The sequence below is a fragment of the Triturus cristatus genome, chromosome 8, assembly GCF_964204655.1.
Source record: "Triturus cristatus chromosome 8, aTriCri1.1, whole genome shotgun sequence".
Taxonomy (NCBI): domain Eukaryota; kingdom Metazoa; phylum Chordata; class Amphibia; order Caudata; family Salamandridae; genus Triturus; species Triturus cristatus.
In genome coordinates this window covers 1382521160-1382546894 of record NC_140591.1, presented here as the reverse complement: position 1 = coordinate 1382546894, position 25735 = coordinate 1382521160, and the positions used below count along the sequence as shown (strand labels likewise).

Here is a 25735-nt window from a genome sequence, read left to right as displayed (position 1 = left end):
TATAAATCCGAGTGATGTGATGGAACAGGAATAAATCCGAGTGTATGAGAGTGTTCCTGAGACGGATGGGGCGCTCGGACGTCCAGCCCTGATCTCTATCTGAGTTCAGCTGCCCCTGCAGCAGGCAATTCCCTGTGTGATACACACAAGATTTAATGAGTTATTTTCAAGAAGAAGAGCAATGCAGTTTGCTGCAGGGTGGAAGGATGCAAAGTCAGCCCAAGGTTGGTTTTAGTCTGGTGAAGGCCTCCGCGTTGAGCGTGCGGCACCGACACGCTGCACACATTTGTGCAGCATTGAAAACTATAGTTGGTCATGGTTGTCAATTAGGATATAGCCAGGGTAGCAACTGACACTCCCAACTTAACCTCTGGTGCCCTTGGCTCCACCCTTACCACGCCTGGTCTCAAGGGTTACAAGAGGACCAATAGAAATAGAACATAAAACAAACCAATCCGAGCCGTGTTTACTTTTCTTGTAGTTGGCTCTCCTTGATCTTCCCCTGCGTCTGACCAATAATAGGAGCATGTTGAGGGCTTATGGTGGGCCAAGAGGCCGCCCTGTGATGTCATAAGCGGTAAAACATGATGAGAGCCTACTTTCTATGAATTGGGCATTTTCGTGCATTAACATCTGTGCTGTTAGCTCAGCTCCTTTGATGAAAATAATCAAATTAATACGGAAAGAGGACAAACAATATCATTTGCCATACTGTTCATTTTTAAAGTGCTATGGCATTACATTTTTAATTGATTTTTACGGCTTGAATAGCATTTTGAAATAACATTCGTGGCAGAGTCTTGCAGGACAATGGCTGATTACCTTGCCCTTGCCACAGCCTTTGCTACCTGATTTAGCCCCTCTTTCAAAACAGGGCAAAAAAAGCAGCAGTCGAGTTAAAAAACAATTTCCAGCTCTGCACCATTATTACACTTCACCAGTATTACCCCACGATGCATCTGCAATGCCAGCAGATGACCTGGGAATACCACATATTTACCGGTCATATCAGCAAGGTCTCTGGAAGCTTTTTACTCCTAAAGTTGGCTTCAGAAAATGACCAACGATGACTTGACTTCTCCTAGAAGCACTGCACCACTCTCTAAAACCAGTGATAATGATTGCTGCTGATGGTGGTAGTGCTGGCAAAATTAAAGATTTCTACAACTGTTATTTATTGCTGATGTTTGCGTTGTATTTTACTACCAGCAACACTGGTGGTGAAATACTGTGAAAAAATCAAGCAATCTTCACTTCTGCTCAATTTGCAAAAAGTACAAATTGAATAAGGTCTTCCCACTTAGGGCCAAGCTCTAAAGGACGGTTGGAGAGGTTGCTTGGAGCACTGAGGGCCTAATTCACAAAGGGCCTCCGCGCTCCTGATGGAGGCTCGTATACATGGGGGAGTCTCCACACTCGGACGGAATCTCCGCATTGTCTCCATAACATTGCGGAGATTCCGCCCCAAGTGCGGAGACTCACCCACGATGCTGGGCCTCCGCCACAAGCGCAGAGGCCCTTTGTGAATCAGGCTCTGAGCCTTGCTCCAGTCAAGATGTGCACCTTCAGGTTCTAAATACCCCTTCGTTCTGGGCGAGCTTTAATAGGAAAAACTTTTTTTAAAGTATATGATGTGGTGGATAGATTGCAGACAGTGTCTCATCTACACGCATTACATTTAGAGATTTTTTTACTTATTTTTGTAGTTACTATATCAAGTTGTCAATCTACTATTGGATGAAATGTCCCAAATATTATGTTGTAGCATGTGCAAAAAACAATGGTGCACTGCGAAAACTAAATATGAATTGAAGTGTTCCACATTAATATCCTACTTCCCATGCACTATATAGTAAAACATATTTTAAAACTCAAGCAATTCTCTGACAGTGGAAATACTGACAATATTAGCAATTATAATGGGTCAAGGAGCTGTGCACATTTTTAAATTATATTTGGAATAGATATTTCCCTTCAAAAATAAGGAAGCTAAAAATTATCCGAAACTCATTTGAGTCATGACAAGAAAGGTAAAAGCCCACAAGGCAACCAAAACCATATGTGCTATAATACCCTAGGGTATGTTGTCTCAACATGCTAAATGTACCAGCCACTGCCTGGTGAACCAGGAAATATTTGGAAATAGCTGGTGCAGTAAAATATCTGCCTGGCACAGTACAATGGTGCACAAGTGATACACCATCACTGAGATTTCAATGCCATAATCCGTTTTCAACTTCTGTAAAATCAAGAGCAGGAATAAGATAATAAGCAAACCAAATAGTGAGATAGGAAAGGTTCTCCAGCCACTGCAGATGTGCTTCTTCTGAGATAACTATGCTAACACTTTTGATCTTGGCTTTGTTTTGAGAATGAAGCTCCTCTTCTAAAATAGACAATTGGTGAAGAGGATTAGCTCTCCACCCTGACCTAAGAAAACAATCTGGCTCTTATTTCCATAAATGGCAAACTTCAGAAGATGTGCCACAGTTTTTGAGATGTTGACTTAAGAGGGAAGTCATGGTATGAATTTGTCACTAAACTGCAATCATCCCAAAAGAAATCTCTAGTGACCTACAGCCTTTTAGTCTCCTCCTAGTGATGCCATCCTGACCCTCTTTCGTATTAAACTGTATTATTTTGCTTTTATAATGTGATTTACTGTACTGAATTTAGTCTTCTGTTTTTTGGGTTATATTACCGACAGTGTTTAGAGGAATTATGACTGTGAATGCAAAACACTTTTCCTTTCTAGGGTGCTTCATTATAATTAAGACCTAATGTTAAACTGCAATTGTTCAGGACAATGTTATAGAAACTTTGATATCTAGTTCACTGATCTAAAATTGGCCAAGGTGACCGAAAGTCGGTACCAATGGATAATGGTTTGTTAAACTATGCAAAGTTTCTCATGTCTCTGCGGTGGATGTTGGGCACACCACCACATCCACATAGAAGAACCAACCAGGATATTTTACCACCTAATGACATCTCTCATTAACATTCAGCTGTGGGAGGCCAAGGAACACCCGATTTAAACTTTCTTCCATAGCACACACAGAAGAAGACCTCATTGGATAAGCAATGTGGAAGAGTCCAATGACACTATTTTGCAAGTTACTACCTTATCATTCTGCGGGTACTTCTTTAAAATCGCCCCACCTCCCAGTATCTCCCATTCCATTCTTTAACAAGTATTTTTCCATACCTTCAGCCTATCCACTTGTTTATATGTTTATCTCATTCACTTTACCTAACTCTGAATTTATCCTCACCCCAAAACCTATCCATGTTACTTACTCTAACCTTTCCACCAACCGTATCGTAAATATGAACCTTGACTCATCCTCACCATAACCTTTTACTTATCCCTAATCCTAGACCTAAACCTCACGTTTACCCTTGTCCTAATTCTAAACCTTCCCCTTGCTCTTATCTATGTCCTTGTTTTACCTTTATGCTAAACCTAGATCTTACCCTAAACCTATGTCTTATTCTTACCCTTATCTATACTCTTACACCTGCCGTTCATATTCCGTTACCCATACTCTAAATCTTACACTTACCCATACACTAAACCTAGCCCTAAGCTATCATTTTTTCTCACACTTACAATATCACTTTCCTTTACCCTATCACCAAACCGTTCCTTATCATTACTTGTTCTCTACCCCTAGCATTACCTTTGCCCTTATCCTTATATAAAGTCTAACTCTAAACCCTCATCATTATCCTTGTACTATTACTTTCCTTATCCTTAACCTGACACGAAACCGTCTTTTTACCTTTACTCATTCTCTTACCCCTATCCTTACCCTATGCTTATCCGTTATTCTATCCTTAACCGTTCCCTAGCCCTAGCCTTAAACCTGTCTCTTACCATGACCCTCACCTTAGACCTGTCCCTTAACTTTCACCATAGCCTTCCCTTGAACTCACACCCTGAACCTTATCTTCCTCATGGCCCTAAACGTATCTGTTGCTCTTACGTACATAAATGTATTTCGGTCAAGGCAATGATAGCGAATTGGTAATGATGTGACGCTAAATATGAGTGACAAGGTGAAGGTGATGAAGCAAGTTGGTGCTGAGGTAATGGAAACAATGGAATGGAGGATCCTCTTGAAGGATTTTGTGCTACGGTCTTTCAGGCCTCCCCGGTTTGTGTATTTGCTCGTGTATTTACTTCTGCGTATGAGATCTTTGGAAATTAGCAAAAATAATAGACAGTCTTAGTGGCAAGACTGTCCTCCAGTTCATGTGACAGTCCGGGGAACAAAAAATGATATAAATAAATTTCTGTACTGATCTTTTCAGCTTTGTATTATATTAAATATTACAGCAGAGTGAAATGGCCCATACATGTATGCAAGGCTGGCTTCAGCATTAGTGGGCGACATGCCGTGACGAATGGACAAAATGTCACATTATGCCAAACTCAATACACATAAGACAGCTTTTCACTTTCTTCACTTTTGGCAATAACACAAGTTGCTCCTGTTTCCACAAATGTCTAGTATTCCATCTATTTACCGTACAGATGTCTAAAGGCCTTAAATTTTGAGGACTCTCTGGTCCAGTGGTCTCTTCATAGGATTCTACAGCTTACAGAATGCATAGCATAGGGGTGTGTCCTTAAAGGCTTGTTAGGATACAGGAGAGTCTGAGATGCACAAAGAGCAGCTCTCTGCGCACAAAATCTACACACTAGTCCCTAAGGCAGGTTCAGCATCTTAGTTTATGTGGAGAGTTCATTCCTCACCACAAATTGAATGCAATGACCCTCAGTAATGGTGGCCCGATAACCAGTATGGAGCCGGAAATGGAAGTTAGTTGTCCCACCAGGATTACAGGTGTTAAAGGAAAAGTGTAGGAATACTGCAGCTCTCTGGTTTTCAACGGAATATTTCACCTGCAGGCAAATTGTCTGGCCACAAATGGGGAATAACACCCAGGAACCTGTACAGAGACACTGATTCGCGGAAGTTATTCTTGATTTCAACAGCCAATCGGTGACACTTGCTGCAGTATTTTGATAAAATAATGAGTTGAACAGAGACAGTGTTGTAAGTGTGTGGAAAAGTGCATGAAACAAGCTAGAAGCTAGAAGGATCTGGGAAGAGATAAGTGTACTTGGAAACATTCTTTACGTGTAAAAATGAAACGAAATTGTATATTTAGTCAGATGTCACAAATGTCCTAACACAACCCATTGTGATATTCCACACACCTAGGGTTAGAAGAAACAAAGGTATGGAAAGGATAGATGTGGTACATCTCCGGGATGTGTGGGGAAGCATCCATGGTAAATCCTGCCCTGCCTTGGAAAGCTTCTTTGAATAATTTGCAACTAGCTGAACCTGCTCCACAAAGGTGGAGTATCGTCGTGAAGCATAACGAGGGCCCTCTTTCACACATGTTTTACTATGAGAAGGTGTAGAGCTCCTGGCTTGCTCCTGGAATCCGGGAGTACGCGAGGAATATCACAGTAGCATAAGATTTCAAGAGCCCAACCTGTCTGTGATATCTTTCCATAAAATGTGTGTGCCTCATCTTCTATCTAACAAGTGGCAAGAATCATAAAAGGTCGTTTTCCATACCCAGAGGTTATATTTTCCATATTAGCTAACAAATGAACCACTAATGTCGACATTAATTTTTAAAGTATATAATCATAAATTAACATTTTAAGACATCGCGACACTTCCTAAGGGTTGAAGCACCCATCACAACTGAGTTTGACCTTTATGGCTGTACTCATTTTTTGACCCAGAAGCATAGGCGCCTCAGTAAAACTGCATTTAGGCCAACTTTTGGCCTCCAGGTGAGATATTCATTTCTATAGCTGGCATTTTCCAGGGATATTCCTCCTCAGAGGTACTTCTGTTCACTTGTCCTGTTTTTTTTGTTTCTCTCATGTATTGCAGCGAGGACTGATACACGCCCTTTAATATATTTTAAGATCAGTTCTGAATTTGTGCCTGTAGTTGTTATTTGTGGCATGCACTGTCGCTCATTTTTGGAGGGTGGGACTTATTTTCATCATGAGACTTTGGCACAGAGCAAAAGAGAGAACGGCGTAAAAGAGAGAAGAAGAAGTAAGAGATGAATAGGAAAACAGTGAGAAAGCAAAAAAGGAGGGATGAAAAATAATCTGAAAGAGAGAGATGAAGGACTGGAAGTCTAGGGTGATGGGAGAACAGGTGTGGTCCTGAATCAAGACTTGGCGTTCACCAACTCTGTATTCAGGAGTGGCGCGACAGGCTCCTGAAACACACTTTGGGCCGCTGCACCTGTTATTTAGAAATTAAGCACTGCATAGGCCATCCATGGTACACTATCAGAGGATGTTATGGTGGTGGTAAGGCGAACAGTGCTAGGTCACTTACACCATGAAATAATACCATGACCCATTTCTGATATTTAAGCACCAATTTGTGCCACTCCCACATTTCCATATGAAACACTATTTCAGAACTTACTTTACTGTCAGATGCCTTATTGAACACTTCATCGCAGACACATATTTTTGCCGTACTCTTTTCTTTAGGTTTCTTTAGGATGGTTTGGCATGTATCTCTCTTACCACCTTGAAGCAGGCCAGCTATCTAATGATAATAAATGGCAGGACAATTCCAGGGAAAGACCTCAAGATTCTGCCAGTAATTTCTCTGTTCTGTTTCTTTTCTTTAGATTGGGCTTTGGAATTCAAATATGGGCCTTAACATGACCGAGAGCTCAAAAGACAAATCAACCAACATCACGGACTCGTTAGCCAATCGCACACTGATTGTCACCACCATTCTGGTAAGCTGTGGCACACGCGGCCCATGGGTTTCATCTTCTTTTACAGGCTGTTGTTTGTGCAGCTTTACTGCACTCATGTCTTTTGCATTTTTTCCTGATTAACTGATTTGTACGGCTTGGAACATTTCTAACTTAAAAAGCTGATTAGTGATCTCAAAACTTACCACGTATATCCAAAGATGTGTACACTTACCAGAACTTAAGTATGATTAATATCCGGAAAGAAGATAGCGAATTAAAATAAGATATGTCCTTGTCATGTGTAATTTGATTCCATCACTACATAGTATATGATGTGGTATGTTAAAGTCAGCATAACATTGACAATATGCTTCTAAAAATGAGTCTTTAAGGAATTTAACACGTTATTTATAATATCTAACTATGGACAATCTTGGGGCGTGGCCAAGAGGCGGACCAAGATGGCCGCATAGCTTTGGAGCACTGCCGAGTCCCAAGGGTAAATCTTATCCACGGGCGGCTACAGCGCAACATGACCGGCGGAACAGCAGCGGCAGAACTCCTGATGTGAATGACCACCCAGTGGTCTATTAAGGGACTGGTTTGTGACCCCAGCGCAAGTGAATTTGTAGAGACGCAGTGAGGCCCGGAAGGTAGGATGCAGCCGGGGGCTCGAGTGTAGACAAGCCCTCAGTATGGGACAGGATCTGGGAGCAGCGTAAATCGAGGCCCCTGGAGGCCGCCGCTTGGTGTGGTGACGGCCCAGCACCTTGAGGAGGGGGCAACTGCAGTCCGTCTGGAGCCACATAGAACACGCAAACAGGCAGAGAGGAAGCAGATAGCTGGAAAGATCCTTCCGCATCGGCAGGCATTTCCATGTGGCAGCCCCTACGGCCCTGTGAGGTGTGAGTGGGCCGGGCACGAGACAAAAGCGAGACAAGCCACAGTGCCCTAGGCCCGCTTAGCAGAAAAAACGTGAACTGCTTACCGGATGGATCCTTCTGCTAATTTTCGCTCTGCGATTTAGGCTTGTGGGCACAGCATCAACCGGGACCCACCCCGGCCAACCACCATACGCAGCCCTGAAAGCAGATTCCTTTGGGCAGTACGGTGACGGCCTCGCACCCTGAGGAGCTCGGCCTGAGGCACGATGAACGCCCAAACAGGCAAAGTGGGGGCAGACTGCGAGGAAGATCTCATGGCCCTGAAAGCTATTTACACATGGCAGCCCCTATGGTCCTGTAAGAAAAGGGAAGGCCGGGCACAGAAAAGAAGCTAAACGAGCTGGCGCATCCCAAGGCCCGCTTAACAGCAGAGTCGCGACTCGCACGGTGGTTCAATCCTTTGCCCTTTCCAGCACAGCGCGCCAGGCTTGGGTGTGGAGTGCGGACTGAGACCGGCGCCGGTCAACCACCAGACACAACGTCCAATAATAAATTAATTCACGCGGGACTTAGTGGCAAGGAGGAGGTTGCAGGGTACAGATCCCGGGCTGGAGAAATACACAGGTCACAGTAGAAGGCATATTTAGCCTCCAACGCGACACGCACAGGGGTGTGATACCCAAAGGGCCATGGGAAAGAGTGACCCTAAACAACAGAATCTCCCATTTGAAAAGTTAGGTGGAGGTGCAGAAAGAACGGGTACTACCATGGTGGAGGGAGGAGAGGCCACTGGACCACCCCATGCAACCCCACAGGGACATGAAGTGCTTTTGGCTGAACTGTGGGCCGGCTTCGAGCACTGGATACTCTCTTTGATGCACTGGATGGCAGATTGGATAGAATGGGTGCCAGGCTAGATCAGCATGAAGGATAATTAGACACGGCGGAGGGCAGAATATCGGATCTGGAAGATGGTTCAGCTCAGCCCAGCAAGAAGACAGAGAGGATGGAACAGGTACTCAAAACTATAGCCATAAAGAACGAAGACTTGGAAGCCAGAGGTAGACGTAACAATGTCCGAGTTCTTGGGGTTCCAGAATCTACAAACACGAGCCGCCTTGATGAGTTTGTGAAGAAGCTCTTAATAGACCTGTTTGGATGCGAATCTTTTACCTCTACGTTTGTGATAGAAAGGGCTCATCGTACCATTGGACCGCATCCGAATCCTGGCTGCCCCCCTCGACTGATCCTGGCCTGGCTTTTGAATTTCAAGGACAGAGACACAGTGCTGCGACTGGCCCGAGAAAAGGGAGCACTAAACTGGCAGGGGTCCTCAATCTCCCTATACCCTGACTTCACGGTCATGGTGCAAGACGCAAGGAGGAAATTTGTAGCGGTAAAGGCAGCACTACGAAAGGAAGGGCTGAGATACGGGATGCTGAATCCCGCTAGATTAAAGGTGGATGTCGACAGCAGGTCTAGGATTTTTGAAAACCCTGCAGCTGTCCAGGACTTTCTCAAGGCACGAGCCAATGCTGGAATCGGCCGGAAATCCCTGTCTCCGGGCAGATCTACCCGGATGCCGGACTCTGGCACTAGCATGGAAGTGTTTTCCACTAGCTGAGGACTGACTTGTTCTGCATTTGAACAGTAAGTGTATGTGATTACTTAGACTGTGGCTGAATGTGAATGGTCGCCGTGGACAAAGCCATAATGGCATGTTATTTTATACAATCAAACCGGGGACAAGGCGTAGCGTTGCCACCCCCCTCGTGCTTAGGCACCTGTATTTGATAAATAGTGCTAGTATAGGTAATGACAGATGTTTAAGAGGTTACCAGAGGGTTGGGGTTTCCCCTGTAGTAAAGGCAAGGGGATGGGTGGAGGGAGTGGGGAATTCAGGGAGCAGATTTGTTTATCTTTTTTTTATTTTCACAGGCACAAGCATATATGGGACAATGTTAATGTCGGTTCATACTGTAAACTCAATTTGCGGTTTTTCTATGACACCTGATACTAGAAGCAACAGAAAAATTCAACTTATGTCCTTGAATGTGCGAGAGCTTAATGATACACGCAAACGCAAACAAGTAATACACTATTTACAACGTCACCAAGTAGACATAGCGTTTTTACAGGAGACACACCTTGCCCCGCATGCCTCCCCAAGCTTCGCTGCCAGTTTGGGCCCTGCTCGCTACTTTGCAGGTTATAGTTCCTATGCGAGGGGAGTCTCGATCCTCATACATAAACGCATTCCCTTCAAAACAGTGGAAGTATATACAGATCAAGCAGGCAGATATGTGTTGGTAAAGGGATGGCTCTTGGGGAACACAGTACTACTGGTTAATGTTTATGCGCCTAATGTGGATGACTCTGATACAAAACCACGGGCCAGACAGACACTAGCTAGCTTGATAGAATCATATCATTTATCGGACGCTTGGCGCCACCACCACCAAGATGCACCTGTTTATATCCACTATTCGGCCCTTCATAATACTTGGACCAGGTTTGACTATTGGTTACTAATCTCTAGTGTAACCACATGGTTGGGGGAAATCAAGCATTTTCCACACACATTATCAGATCATGCCCCGGTAGTGCTCGGTCTCCAGGTCCCAGGAGTAGATGGGATGGCACGTCAGTGGAGGTTCCCCGACATGGCCTTCCGAAACCCGGTCTTCGAAGCTGAATTGAGCTTAGTGATAGAGGAATATTTTGAGACCAACACAGACCCAGTTAAGACCAAAGCTAAGCTGTAGGAGGCATTCAAAGCATACATATGGGGGGTTTACATATCAAAAGTGGCAGGGATCCTCAAAGACGTATGGCGCACATTGTCAAGGCTGGAAGCACAGTTGGGGGCAGCGGATGCCGATCAACTGGCAGCACGGACCATCACGGGTCTGCGACAGAGGGCAACACTATTAGTGGAATATCATGAGGCAGCGGAAAGGGAGGCCCACTTCTTGGGGAAATATGCGACAGCTAGGCGGTACAGGGAGGGTTTGCATCCGGGGCGTACATTGGCAAGGCTTATACAACCCAACAGGGGACAGACATACATCACAAGTCTCTTAGGACACGACGGGGTACCTATCTCAGACTGTGAAGGTATTAAGGAGAGGGTATTGTCATATTATAAGGACCTATATACCACCAAAGTCTCCCCAGATATGACAGCCAGTAATGTGTACTTGGATGAAGTGGCCATGGTTTGACTAGAGGACGCACACAGGGAATTTCTGTCTGAACCCTTCACAGTAGATGGCTCAAAGGTGCCGGGCCTAGATGGGCTCCCGGGATGTTTTTATAAGGCATTTAAGAAAGACCTAGCCCCGCACCTTGTTGATGTTTACCAGGGAGCAATTGAGACGGGCCTACTTCCGCTAACAATGCGGGAAGCAATGATCACTCTCCTCCCTAAGGTAGGGAAGGACCCACTACACTGTGGCTCATACAGTCTCCTTTCCTTATTGAATTTTGTCTATATAATTTTAGCCAAAATGATGGCTACTAGGCTGTCTCTAATAGTTGATCAAATGGTATCCCCGGCCCAGGTGGGCTTTATCCCACATTGATCCACAGCATTGAATTTACGGACCCTATTCACAATGTTGCATAGGATGAACCCTTCGCTCCCAGCCGCAACAGTCCTATTGGATGCAGAGAAGGCCTTTGACTCGTTGGAGTGGCCCTTTCTGCATGCAACATTGATCCAGTTAGGGATGCCCCCCACTTCATAGCAGTGAAATCCCTGCTTTATACGCGCCCTTCGGCGTGTGTGAGAGTGAATGGATCGCTAACAGACTCCTTTACATCATCAAGAGGTAACCGCCAAGGGTGCCCTCTGTCCCCGCTTTCATTCATGATAGCAATGGACCTACTAGTGCGCCACTTACCAGATCATCATTCCCACAGGCAGCTACAATTTAAAACTGGTCTGTTATTGATCACGTTGTACGCTGACAACATCATACTGTACTTGAGAAATCTGGATGATAATTTAGGCCCGATTCATCGAGAGATCACCCGCTATAGCGCCCTGTCGGGCCCTCATATTAATTGAAACAGGTCAGAAGTTTTCCCTCTGACTGACGCCCACAACGACTGATTCACGTAGTCCTCCTTAAAGTGGTGTGATGACTCGGTCAAATATTTGGGAATACACATACACAGAGACCAGGTGCAAATTATTCAGCTCAATTATGGCCCGCAATGGAGAAATTGAGAGACAAGGTTGAGCGGTGGATGAAATTACCTCTGACTATGGGCAGGAGAATCGCCCTAATTAAAATGGTTGTTCTCCCACAGCTTTCATATTCTTTTTCAGAATATACCGATACCCTATAATAACAGCTTTTTCACCACACTACATTCACAACTAATATGGTTGGGATGGCGGGGAGCTTTTCAAGACCTTGGTTCCATGCCGACTCTCGGGTGCCTTACCTTCACCCAGAGGCGGACCTTTCTCATCCTACTCACCTGTCAGCCCTGCTACCGGTGGGCCTGGAAACAGCTGACTCGGGCAACTGGGGTGAAGCTTCTTTATTCCTCATCACTCCGTTACCGGGGAACCTCTGGGTTCCAATTACTCGGGAAAGGGTGGTACAGCGCACCTTAACCAAGTTCAATTTGACTACATTTGGAGAAGTGTTTCTGGATGGCAACATTTATTTCAGGACTGAAGATACACGCTTTAGAGAAGCCAATTTCATCAACCAGTTCACGCTTTGTATCCTGCAGAGGGCCCTTAGATCACAGATTCCTAGTTATCCCATAGAGCTGCCGGATTTTCCCCCACTGACTTTACTCATTACAGACACCGGAGGGGAGCATTTAATGTCCAGAATGTACAAATCCGCAGTTGCACTACTCCCGTCCAGGGATGACAAGATGCGACAGGCATGGGAGCAAGACTTAGGACAATCCATAACAGACACACTTTGGCATTACTGTTGCGAACAAGCACGCAAAGTCTCTTTCACTCATAAACATAAAATATTACATTTTAAATACCTACGGCGGGCATATATCACGCCAGCAAGAGTGCATTGCATAGACCCTGCACGCCCCCATAACTGCCCTTGTTGCAACACCCCAATGGCAGATTTAGCACACATGCCATGGACCTGCGGAAGGATAGCCCAATTTTGGATAGGTGTGTTTGCCGAATTTTCACGAATGGTAGAAATACCCATCCCACCCACTCCCTTAATGGAATTACTGGAATATGTCAAGACCCTCCCCAAGTCCTCCCGATGCTTTTGCGCATTAGCGTTGCTGTTAGCAAAGAGAGAAGTAGCGCTAAAATGGGGGAGCAAGTATTCGCCAACGTTTAAGGATTGGCTATTTAGCATGTCCTACTGTAATACCAATAGTGACATGTATGCCCAGTTGCAATCCCCAAGGTCAAGACCACTAGACATATAGCAACCATATACATCCTACTTATTAGCACAAACATCTGTGGGCTCACAGATGGATCAAGATCCATTAGTGGAAAACCCCATGGAGGGAGGTAAAGAGGAATTGTTGAAGGGGCAGGGATGATTGTCTCTGGCGCTTGATGTAGTCTCTTTTCTCATTCCAGGATGGTATAAACCGCATATTGTATTAATCGCAATGTATGCATATGAACCAACTAAGTGCTGTTTGATTTTTGTGGAAAATATAAATAAAGCTTTAAAAAAAACTATAGACAATCTTAATGAATGAATGACATTTATCTACCTACCCCCAAATGACAGCCAGAGCAGAAGAACGTCAAAGATCCCTGACTAAGCTGCACACTGATGAATGAGATAATTTGTAACACGGTGCCCAGGAAACTAACACCATGGCGACAAGGTTTTGTTTACTGTTTGGTCGAACAGATGGTCACACAAAAGGCAAGGAGACTTATCAGAATTGCTGATGCATGGCCCTGCTAGAGCCAGGTATGGTTTTATGGTAGGTCTGGGTGACATAGAGGTACTTGGTTGTCACTCAAAAGTAACAACACATTCCCGTCGCTGATACCACCTCTGGAAGCACCTAGTTTTCAAATCACAGAATCAAAGCAGTAAGGGATCAGTGTTTAGGGGCTGTCAGTCACACTTACAAAAGAAATATGTAATGTTACACCATTTCAGGCTCAAGAAAAGGCATATGAGGTGATGGCATTTCCTGAAGTCATTCCTTCTCTGCTAAAGCTATTGTTAATTCTTCGATAAATACTGTTAGGGTCACTACACCAGGCATCTTAATCCAGTGAGATGTTTAAGACAGGATCTTACACTCTAGTGCTAAACCTGCTATATCCTGTTAAAAGGATTTCAATTTTGCTAATCAAAATGCTGGAGCTCGCAATATCCTGGGGCAAGTTAGGCTGCGTTCTTTTTACCTCTGCTAACACAATTCTGTGTCTATCTAGGGTGTTGTGGTGCAGCTTCTCGTTGTGTGATGCTCTTTACAAAAAAACATAAATAAATACATTTCACTGGAGGCTTGTTTTAAGGCAAACTTGGCCCATACTAGAATGCAGTTTGGGCTGGATTGGAGCAGGGTAAAGATTGATTTGCAGATGGTTGGATCCAAACAGAGGTTGCATGGTGGACAAAAGAACAATGGGTTAGAATGCTACCCTGAGTGTCTGACAGTGGTTAGACAAATTGCAAGCATTCCTCCAGTCAACTTTTGATGTACTGCTCTGCGTGGTAAGGGGATGCCCAGACATGGGTCCCATGCTCACTGTGCCACTGGAACCAGGCTACAGCTGAATGGCGAGCCCCTATGAGGGCGAAAGTGATCTTGGGTTGCTTGCGTTCCAGTTCAGGAAGGACCTGTTTCTGGCTGGACTGTTACTATTGGAGCAGGGTCAAGAATGATTTGCATATGGCTGGGTCTAAATTGCAGTGGCATGATGGGCAAAAGAACGATGGTTTGGAATGCTACTCTGGGCCACTGCAAGTGGACCGAAGAAATGCAAGCACTCCCTCATCACCTTTTCTTTGTTTGATGTGCCTCCCTAAGTGGCAAAGGTATGCCCAGACTTGGGTCTTGTACTCATTGTGCCACTGGAACCAAGCTACATCCGACTGGCAGCCCCAAATCAGGGCAAAATTAGCCTTGGGTTGCTTATGTTCATGTTCAGGAAGGACCTGTCCTAGAAGTTTGAGTTAGACCATTCCTATTGGACCAGGGTCAAGACTGATTTGTGCTTACCTGGCTCCAAACAGGTGGTATCGTGGTCAATGGAAGAATGTGTTAGAATGCTACTGCGAGTGATTGCCAGTGGTTAGAAAAACTGCAAGCATTCCTCCCATCACCGTTTGTGTGTTTGCCATACTAGAATGGGTCATCACTTCATTGGTGGAACGCCTGTCACTTGTCTTGTCACCTCTGTTTATAAACATTGAGATGGCAATAATTATAATCCAATTTTTCCCTTTCGCTTTCTTGGGACATCTCCCATTACTTATTATAAAAGTCTAGAATGTATACTAACTGACACATCATTCAAACATTCAAATTAGGAATGACATTCTAGTGACACTTTTCAACCCTTGATTAAGAACCATTCTAATATTTTGAATTTGGTTGATGAATTTTGCTGTCATTACCCATACCAGGATTTAAAAAAACAAATTATGATTAATAAAACTGTCTCATTGTGCATGTGCATGTGCATCTTTGGAACGAAACAACAAGTATGAAACCATGGCAGTGAAGATCAGCCACTCTCACTCCAGGCGCATTATTGATTTTTTGCTTTAGTGAAAAAGTGTTGTTTCATATTATGGGCAAATGTAACTGTCTTATCACCACTAGTACTAAAGTAAGAAATTCCAAAATGCTGCAACGCTTTTTCTTAAATATATATATTTATTTTAATATTTTAACAAAACACTACAATGCCTTATCAGAAGAGTTACACACACGTCTAAAGGTATCTATGGTGGTTGTGGATTCTCTGACAATGCCTGACAATGCTTGCTAAGGCAGAATCAATAATATACATATTTACAAGACTTCCTCAGACACTGGACTGTTCTCTGTCTCTAATTCTTGGAATCATTGGTCAATTGAAAGGCAGTGATGCTGCTCAAATAAGGTAAATGTTCTGGATCTCCAATTGTTTTTTGTATGTCTTGATATCTATCATTTACCTCTAGTTGACAGAAAACCTTAAATATATAAAGAAAAAGAAAAACAATTCCCATGCATTCCATCGTCCTACACCTATCTCAGCCTATGGGACGCTTTTTCAGCATCTAAGGAGAACAAAAATGTCTTGCCTGGATCATCTTCGACTTGCCAGATCATGTGCATAAGTGGTTAGAGGAGTAGAATAGAACCTACTTATGCAGGATGTATGAAGAAGGGGATTCTTTATTTTTAGGCAGTTTGCTGGGATCTTAGACAACATTTTGACACTGCTATTGATGAGTAAGATAGGCCTGTAGCTGGAGCATTCAAAAGGGTCTTTGCTCCGTTTGCGAGTGACCGAGATCCTAGCAGGGCTAAATTCATCTCTCAAATGCCCAGTCGCCAAAGCCTTTTGGAAAACCTCCGCTAACAATGGTACTGTCAGAGGTTAGGTTATTTTTAAAAATTCTATTGGGAAACCATCTTCCCCAGGCAAGTGGCCATTTTCTCACCTGTTTTCATAATTTCCTCCTCTGCGATGTCTCCCTCTAGGGTGTTACCTTGGGCTTTAGATAAACATGGTTTCTGTAAGTCACAGAATGAGGCCTCCGCTTCTGGGTCGGGATGGGTGTCCAAGGTGTATAATTTTTCATAGTAATATTGAAACTCTGTTGTGATGTTTGTCGGGTGAGTTATCAGTTTCTTGGAGGCACTCCAGAAGGGCTGTATTATTATGGCCAAATTCGCCCATCGGAGTAGCAGCAGACGGACCACCTTTTCCCCACGTTTGTAGTATCGTTGATGGAGAGGGAACACGGATTTCTCTGCTTACAATGTGTAGAGACTGTTATTTCTGTTTTGGTTCACAGCAAGGATTATTGGGCACTATGTTTCTGAGATTAGTAGTACTTTAATGACAGGGTGCGGCCCTCGGTTCAGTTCAGATAACTTTATTTCGGCCACCAGAGCCATAAAAGTTCAGATACAAACACAAATAAATAATCAATGTGTATAACATTTGAAGTATTCCAGTGGAGAACAATTAGTCACGGACCTTCTCCAATAAATTGTATAAAGGTATAATAAAAACATAAAAAATAGACATTAAAATGTATATTAGGTAAGATACAGACATCATAAGATAAGAATTTCAAAAATGTAAGCAGGGGGCAAAAACTTCCTTTGCAATACCCACATAGCCCCGAGAAACTTAGCAAGGGGTATGGCAAGTGTTAAACAACAATTTAGACCTCAATTTACCGAGTGCTGCCACGTGGCTACACTGACAGAGTGTAAAGTTACTTCTTTTAATTTGTCACATGAAGGCGGAGGTCTCCATAACTAAGACAGAGGTCACCATATGATGAAGAATAGTGAGAAGTGTAATAGTTTATTAAACATTTTTTTTTAAATTGTAAAATTATTTCAACTGAAAAATTAATTTAAGTCTATTTAAAATAGTTTTTAATGTAGAGTAAAATAAAAAATGCTACAACATTATTAACATAATTTTGAATTAAATATTTAAATATTTTGAAAATAAAAATAATTTTTCATAAGATTTAAATAAGAAAATCCCAACCTAAAGTATACAACTTTATAAGGTACTAATCTGAATGGAAATTCTGTGAGAATTAATTTTAGTAATGTAACTATTTGTTTTCTAAAGTGACGTCGAATTTGTACACTTCTCTTTTTCTTCCAATTCTTAAACTGTTAGTTTTAATTATAACTTATGATTATTGAACTGTATTGCACTGAAATGAATGACACAGTCTTATTGTTTTTAAAAATGTATACTTTGATGATCTATGTCTTCAAATTAGATCGAATAAAGTTATGGAAAGGCATCAACTTTTAATTTTAAAAAGGGTTTTAACATGTTGTATAGTAAACTGATAATTATATTTTATTTCTACATTAAATTACATCTATTTATATTTTTACAAAGGTAAAATAAGTAATTTTAATTTAACATTAGCTGAGATGGACATTTATTGTAAGTCTCTGTCTCCGTTATTTTCTATGGGTGATTGCTAGGTGTGGCGCCGGACGTTTTCTAGCTCATTTACTACTGTTGTGAGTCCCATTTGACTGTAGTAACTATGTAAGTGCAGTTTGTGAATAGTAATTGGCTTACACTTTTGTTGGTGGGTGCCAATCCCTCTATAAACCCCTTCTTTCTCTTCCCTTAACCCCTCCCTTTTAGTAGTAAGTATTCCCAATTTTCCAGCCAATCCCCCATTCCTCCCACATTGACGTTTACTACTAAAATGTATTCCTATGTCTGTGAAGATCTGTGCTGTCAGGGCAGACAGCTCTGCATATTAAAGGCAGGAGAGAACAAGGCATTGACCTCCTCAAGTAGGTTCGTAAATAGCATTTTGTACTATTGTAGTACTTCTAAATATCCTACAAAATGCTGTTTGTGAATAGGCCCCTAGGTTTTTATCAATATGATCAGCATGTTTACTGGTAGCAGCTTAAGGCAACTAATATAGGTGTGTTCGGTGGAGCAGGTTAATGCCAGCACACACTTTTAGCGTGGTTGGGCTGGAAACCAAAGTCAGCCCCGGGAAAACTGTTCAAACCAGCTGCACACTGTAGACTAGAATGGGGTCAAGTGGATTTCATGTCTGGGTAATGACAGCCCTTTCATCTCGAAAAGCAGCCCCCTACCATGCAGCTCAACGATAAATGCCAGATTGGTACAATTGCCAATCCAGCCCAAAGTCTTATCAATACAGCGGTATCTGCAACACTGGGTGCCAGCCAGTTTCATCAAGGGATCAAAAGTTGATCCCTGGTAGCCCACTATGTCATGGAAATAGCATGAGGGAATTACTGTTTCTGCATCAATTTCTACATGCAAACACATAATTGCAATTTTTACCAGGCACAAATGCTTCAAGGAGTCGAACTTGAAAGATAACAGGTCACAGGTATCACATGCAGGATTACTGCACCTCATGACACCAGCAGTGATAATTCGATAATTCCTGATAGGAACGATAACTACTGTTGGGAGTTATGGAACACTCATAATGAGGCTTATAATGTGTAGAATAAAGGAAACATGTATGCGATGCTCTTATAATACAGATGCAACATTTTGAAATTATGACCTCTATGTCACACACAAAAAACACACACCTAGCTATAGATCCTGCTTATTCAAACTATTCAAACTGCACTCTTACTTACCACCACTGACTATCAATATTCATTTTTACTAGGATCCTATAGTGGGTCTCATTTTTTTTAATGTAAACTTGCTTTACAAAAACATTGTTTGCAATGTTAAGTGTCAAGCAACACTTTAACTTACCAAACTTGTATTTAAGGTATCCACCATTTAGTCCCCTATTAGTGGGAATAGTCTAAAGATTTAATCATACCTTTTGTTTTGCAATGTTTTCACAGTCTTACAAAATGAGCACCTGCAGATCGTCCACCTTTTATTACAATTTCTCCTGCCATGCATTCCATGTGCTGCTATGTCCCATATCTTACATATGTATAAATGCAAAGTTCTATTTTATTATTAACATGTGCAATGCCATGGGTCTTATCATTTGTTATTCTGTCACTATCCTTTTCAGGATACCCTAAATATTTCAGAATGGCTGTTGCTCTTCTTAGGTCCATCCTGCTTGTAGCAGAGAAGCAGGCAAAGCAAATGACAGACTCATCCCTAAAATTACTGAAAATAAGGTCTCCATGAGGATGCCACTGAATGCTTTGAGATAATATTCTAGAGTGCTCATGCGTCTCCTCATGTACGAGTATAATACACACTCTGAGTCTGAAGTTCAACTGCATTATACTCATAACACAGTGGCTAAATACGATATATGTTCATCATGTGAAACAGCATCAGCATTCTTCAGGCAGGCTCAGGGGGAAGACATTCCCTCACAAGGCAAACTAGGTGAGCTGGAAACCTTTTTTTATCATTCTTAATTTTTCAATAGGACGTCCAAAGGCTTGTGACATGACTTACTTTACATGTGTTTGCCTCTAAGCCCACAACATTGTCAGACCAAACATTTATTAACTCAGGCCAGTCCCCAGCTCAGAGTGTCATATTAATTATATAATGTATAACCTAGTAAAATACACCAGAGTCATCAACAACATAAGACTTGACGTATAATATTACTAGTGTGTTAAAGGGCAGGCATGGTTACAGCTTTTCGAACAGATGTATTAAATCCATGTACGTACAACTTGTGTGTAAATTAATATGTGAGAGCTGAAAACCTTTATATAGAGTATGGCTTCGAAACTCATGTTGGGAGACATGTTCCCTACAGCCTCCTTACAATATGTAAGCATTTATGCTGCTTATGCTCTGTTATGACTTCTTAGTAAAGATAGGGCAGAACCTGTTTTAGTGCTTTCAAGTCCCAGACAAGCAGCAGCATTCTGGACAGCCAGCAGATGTTTGCATTAATACACTGACAATTCAGCATAAATCGCATTTGCATTATCAAGGTTATATTTTGTAAGACCCCTCCCCCACAGTTGCTCAATGTTTCGTGAAGAGAAAGGGGCGTTCCCTCTTAAGATTTGGAATTTTGACAAAGCTCCCATGCATGACAACTCCTTTCTGGAAAGTCACCCATATTATAATACCTGGAACTACGAGAAAACCCCTAGATTATTTGCAGTTTGCACACTCCTGATTATGATCAAGTTACATGGATGGAGAGACTGCTGCCATTCAATAGGTAGGAGATGGTAGTGGCATGGATATTGTTCAAGAGTTCAATTTCCCCAAATCATAACTATTCAAGGGCTAGTCCAAAATCCAATTCTTACAAGTGGTCAAAATGCTTCTACATTGCTTTCCAGAATTTGTTACCAAATTATATGTATATAGATTCAGTGGTTGATGAGACTAACGCTTACAATGACTAGGTAAAATTCTCTAAATGCTCTAAAGAACTATGAATCTGATTGCGACTCTGAATGACATCCTTTATGGTTTAGATGTATAGTCTTAAATGTTTCTTTGACTTTCTTTTATACAGGAGGACCCATACGTGATGTATAAAAAGTCAGATAAACCTTTATATGGGAATGACCGGTTTGAAGGATATTGCCTGGATCTTCTAAAAGAGCTCTCAAACATTTTGGGTTTTATCTATGAGGTGAAATTGGTGGCTGATGGTAAATATGGAGCCCAGAATGACAAAGGGGAGTGGAATGGAATGGTCAGAGAACTGATTGATCATGTAAGAAAATGTTAACTTTTCTACATTTATAATGTTTTCCAACTAGAAAAGATCTTTGTCATGCAATGATTATTTTTTTATGATCTGGTGGTCTTTGTACATTTAAAGATATTGTACATGAATAAGACGGGGTTTAATGTTGAGCATTGGGTGTACCTAATTTTTGTATTAAAAATGAAAGGTAGTGTTTTTTCACTACAATCTCGTATTCATTCTATATCACATTAAAGTGAATTGTCTACATATTTCACAGTCCAGTACTGACTTTCTTAGCTTGTGACATGCTTTTCCGAGTAAACCCTCACTGCACCTTTGATTTGAGCACATTAGTTATTTAAAAACACATTAAGTACTGCAGACACCATGTTTATGTGTTAACAACACTCTTTTATGAGCTCAATGTCACTGCTAAATTGTTATGTAATATCCTTAACACGTGAAGTTAAGTATATTAACCATGAACCTCCCACCCAGGTAACTGCAACAACAGCAGTTTTGAAGATTTTTGATGCCAACATCTTTAGGAATGTAATAAAGAAAAGAAAGACTAGAAATCTTGGTAATTACCAAACACGAATCTGCAATTTTCACTTCATCTCATTCTTTCATTCTTGTATCAAGGATCAAGCTGTCGTTGTGTGATGGCCTAGGCAGTAAAACATGGTGAATCAATCACTGCATCTGAGACATATTTTTCTGAATACAAACATATGCCATACTTTGGTAACAGTGGTAAGAGGCTTATAGGTGAGTGAGAAAGACTACAACTGAAACTCTGTGCAAGTGGCCTGAATTCCTCCTGTAGCTCTATCTTAATTTGAAAGGAGCAGGTCATTCCCATCCAAAGTAGTTTAATAAGTTGAGTGAAACAATCTAGTTGACATATGCATATGAAGATGACCAGAGGAGCCAAAGATTGCAAACAAGTAAACAAACCTCCTGAAAAAGGTGGATTTGTGAATGCAAATTATTACTGTCCTTCAAGGTATGTAAAGCTGCTCCTCAGGAGAGCAAGGATCTGGACGTAGTCGATAGAGGACAGTTCCCTAAGTCATTAGTATCACAGAAAGTTTGGATATTTGCACAACATCTGAGAACATGGGCTGACCAGCAGCAATGCTTCTTGCAGAAAAGACCTTCAGTCACTCCTAAGAAGATTGATTTCTTCCAATTACAGAACCTTTGGTAATAAAACCAAATTCAGTTCAGCAGTTCAGATGTGTGACTTGATGGCAGAAGGACCAAATGAAGATCATAGCAAAACGAAAAAAGGCCTTAAAGGATAGAAAAAATTGCAATAACTGTTAAAATCAAGACCACCACATATTGGTTTGGGTAATCTTTTAAAGTTGTCATCACACTTTACGGGTAGCCACAGGGAAGCCCAGAATTGGCATGCCCTACAAAAACTAAAAACTAGTAAAAATACAAGCTGATTGCTGCAAATACCTGGACAGAAGACACGTCTGAAAGAGATCAGAACTTTAAATGAAACTCTAGCTAGTACTGCTACACTGCTTCCGTTTGCTTCCAGATAGACTATCATTGTAGTCCAACAACTTTGATCATTAAATTGAGAAATTGAGTCTGGATTTGGTCTGATGTTTTAAGTTTGGAATGGGTAGTGGGAAGGATGGAAAAGGAAAATATACTCTACTTCCACTTCCAACTATCTCAATAATTTTGATTAGAAATTTTGGAATTAGAAGCAAAAAGGTGAATGTATAAGATTATCCAGGAATTTTACAGAGAGACGACAGTCACCCCCAAGCCAAGAGATTCAGCAATCTAGCATAGAGTCAACCCGGGCAAAGCCTTTGCTCAAAAGGCATTTGGCTAAACAAAACATGGTTCATTGGATAACTTCAAATCCTTTAAAATACTGCCAGACTACACTGCACATCTTGGATGAGAAGTATGTCTCTAATATGTGATCACCTTAGCACATTTACACTTCTGATGTATTCCATTGTTCCAATCCCCAGAAGAAAAGAAAGCTTTTTGTCCTTGAAGCAGCTTCCCCCACCTGTTTATGTAACCCCTCTTAACATTACTGCCAATCCTCTCCAATAAAGGTGAATGATGTCCTCTGACGCTAGTTGAGGTTCCCTACACCCTGAAGACTGCAGTGAGCTCTTTCCATTTGGGAGACCTCCTAACAACTATTCTCATTCATTTTCCCTAAATGCAAGCTGAATCCAGGCTTGCACAAAAACGTTTCTTAATTACATCAATGGTAGGGATCATAAGAAGGTGGTGGAATTGTAAATAATTCCTCAAGCAATGCTTTATGGAAGCAGTACAGTTCTTCCATTACATGAAACAAGTTTTTAGGTATCTTACAAGCTCAAAGTCCAAAGGCTGTAGAGATATTTTGCGAGTGATGTGAAACGTAATTTGGCCCAGGGAATTTAAAAAACACAAGCAGCTTTCTATGCTGAACCCAAAACCTCTTACATGCCATAGGCTGCAGCCATTAAAACTACTACTTCCTCAATGGTGTGGCTTATGCCTCAGGCAAATACATTGATCCGTACTCTGCTCTATAGTATACTCTAAAAGGAGCTCCAATCCAGTGGTGGAAATCTGTTTGAATTCCTCAATTCACAAGAACTTTCAGTCAAGAAGAACGCTACAGATTAACCTCTTTTCTTCATCTACTTTCTCCAGAGAAGAAGGATGGAACAATCCATCATCCAGAGAAGGATATTTTCATGGTGATATTATTGGACAAGGATTTACCAACAATTACAAAAAATTACTGATTATAGGTTGTACAGATGTAAAAACTGATTAACAAGAACAATGATCTTTTAGTGATCTGGTAAACTGAAGACAGATACATAAACATTTGTAAATTCCAGTGATGTCAGAAACTCTCCTATGCCATTAAGAAGGGTCATTTGAAATCCCAAATCTTGAAATGTACTGTATTTACATAGTATTTGGCACTTTGTATATTTAGTTCCCCAGAGAGTTTCTCTGCTTAAAAAATGCCAGACAGGCAATTCAAAGACGTTCAATAGAAACCTGGCCATGTAGGTAACCGAAGAGCATGACTGGAACTATTAGTCAACAAACTCTTTTGCAGCATGCCTCACTCCAGAGTCTCACAAAGCATGCCTCACTCCAGAGTCTCGTATTTTTGTGTTCAGCTGAACTTCAGAAGATGTAGGCAAAACATGAGGAACAGGATTGTTCTGCATCCTTACGTAATACAGACTGAACGAAGGTTATGACATATTTTTTTTATTAAAGAGCAGCATTCTAAGATGGTGGACCACATGTCTTAAACTTACAGCATCATCTCATGTATGTATGATGTGCTAGTTGTAAAGAGGAACTGGCTCAGCTGACTTAATTAAAACTGCAGAGAAGTAGTTAAAAGTCAATTCAACCATCACAGATTGGTGGAAATAAAACACTTACATTTTGAGACAATATATTGCGACTTTAAAAACCTTTCAGCAGCCATTTTTGGGGTATGTCTCGTAAAATGAAAGCTTTTAACTTGTTTATGGCAGAAGTACTGTAGATCTAGGTGCTAATTAGTTCCCCAACTCATGTTAGTAGTAAATAAAATAAATAAAATAATTGGCGCTGTGACTGAATAAACACGCTTGTGCCAGAAGTTACAGCCACGCCATATCATTTCCTCATTTCTGTTACAAATACTAAACAAATGTGTCATCTTGCTGGTACGTCTTGTATTTTTTGCACAAAAATATAGGAAATGAATTATGTGATATGTATTTTCATTTGTTAAATGTACTTAGGAACAGAAATATGCCTGCTATATTTTTTTTTAGATAAAATCCTGTTTCGGTTGCATGTCTGATTATCGGTATCATCTGACATAGCTTGCCCTAAAAATCATTTACAAAATTACTGCTCTATTGAGTGTAGATATTCTATCGGTAACTCAAAAAGTGCAATATTTTGGAAACAATATTTTCACAAAAGTGTTGTTAGATATGTTTAAGCCATTTTATTCTGAAGACAAATCCTTGTTTCTAAGCAATGACAATGAACTGACTTTTTTTTATGTGTTAGCGTGTGTTTTGTTATGGAACCTCATGTTAAGTTATTTATGCAATGCTGTCTGGTTTGAGAGGGAACTCGCAGGTTAGTCTCAGTGGGGAGAGTTAAAGGGCAAAAGACAAAGCTGAAGGTCATAATCAACACTGTGGTCAAGAGACAGCTGTGAGTGACCTCACCTCTTAAACAATACTACTGACTGCAGAAATTGATGCTAGTCTACAATGTCAACCATGGAATTTGTCCCTCTATGTTTTAAGCCACACCTTCTGGTCAGAGCTCATGCCCTCAACAATGCTCCCTACACTTCTTTCTCTCCAAGATTATCTGATACAGGACTCCCTGACCACAATGAGGCAGGGTTAGCTTCCCTAGAAAAGGATATATAGGGGAAGCAGAGAAGCCCTTGTATTCTGGGTGAACTTCGCCTCCCCTACAGCACTGTCAGCTAAGGGGAGGTAGAGGATTCGCTTTCCCTCCTGTTCCACATAATATTTTTCAAGGACATAAAGAGGAAGTCCAAAACCACATGTCATTCTAGAGTCTCCGGTAGATACTGAATGATCAGCACCTAATCAGAATACAGCATGTTGATATTTCCCTCTGTGCATATGTAGCCTCTAAGGTGTCAATATTTTGGTGTAATATATTTTTGATATTTTGCAAAGA

At 41.6% G+C, this 25735-nt stretch overlaps 1 protein-coding gene across 3 annotated transcripts in view; it reads left to right on the top strand.

Annotated features, from left to right (window-relative positions):
* GRIK1 (glutamate ionotropic receptor kainate type subunit 1) overlaps nt 1-25735 on the top strand; it is a 968246-nt gene that overhangs the window by 743461 nt on the left and 199050 nt on the right. For all 3 annotated transcript variants that reach the window (XM_085623097.1, XM_085623095.1, XM_085623096.1), the window contains 2 exons: nt 6694-6807; nt 20825-21028. In XM_085623097.1, coding sequence (XP_085479223.1) covers nt 6694-6807; nt 20825-21028 — 318 coding nt within the window. The remainder of the gene's footprint in view (nt 1-6693; nt 6808-20824; nt 21029-25735) is intronic.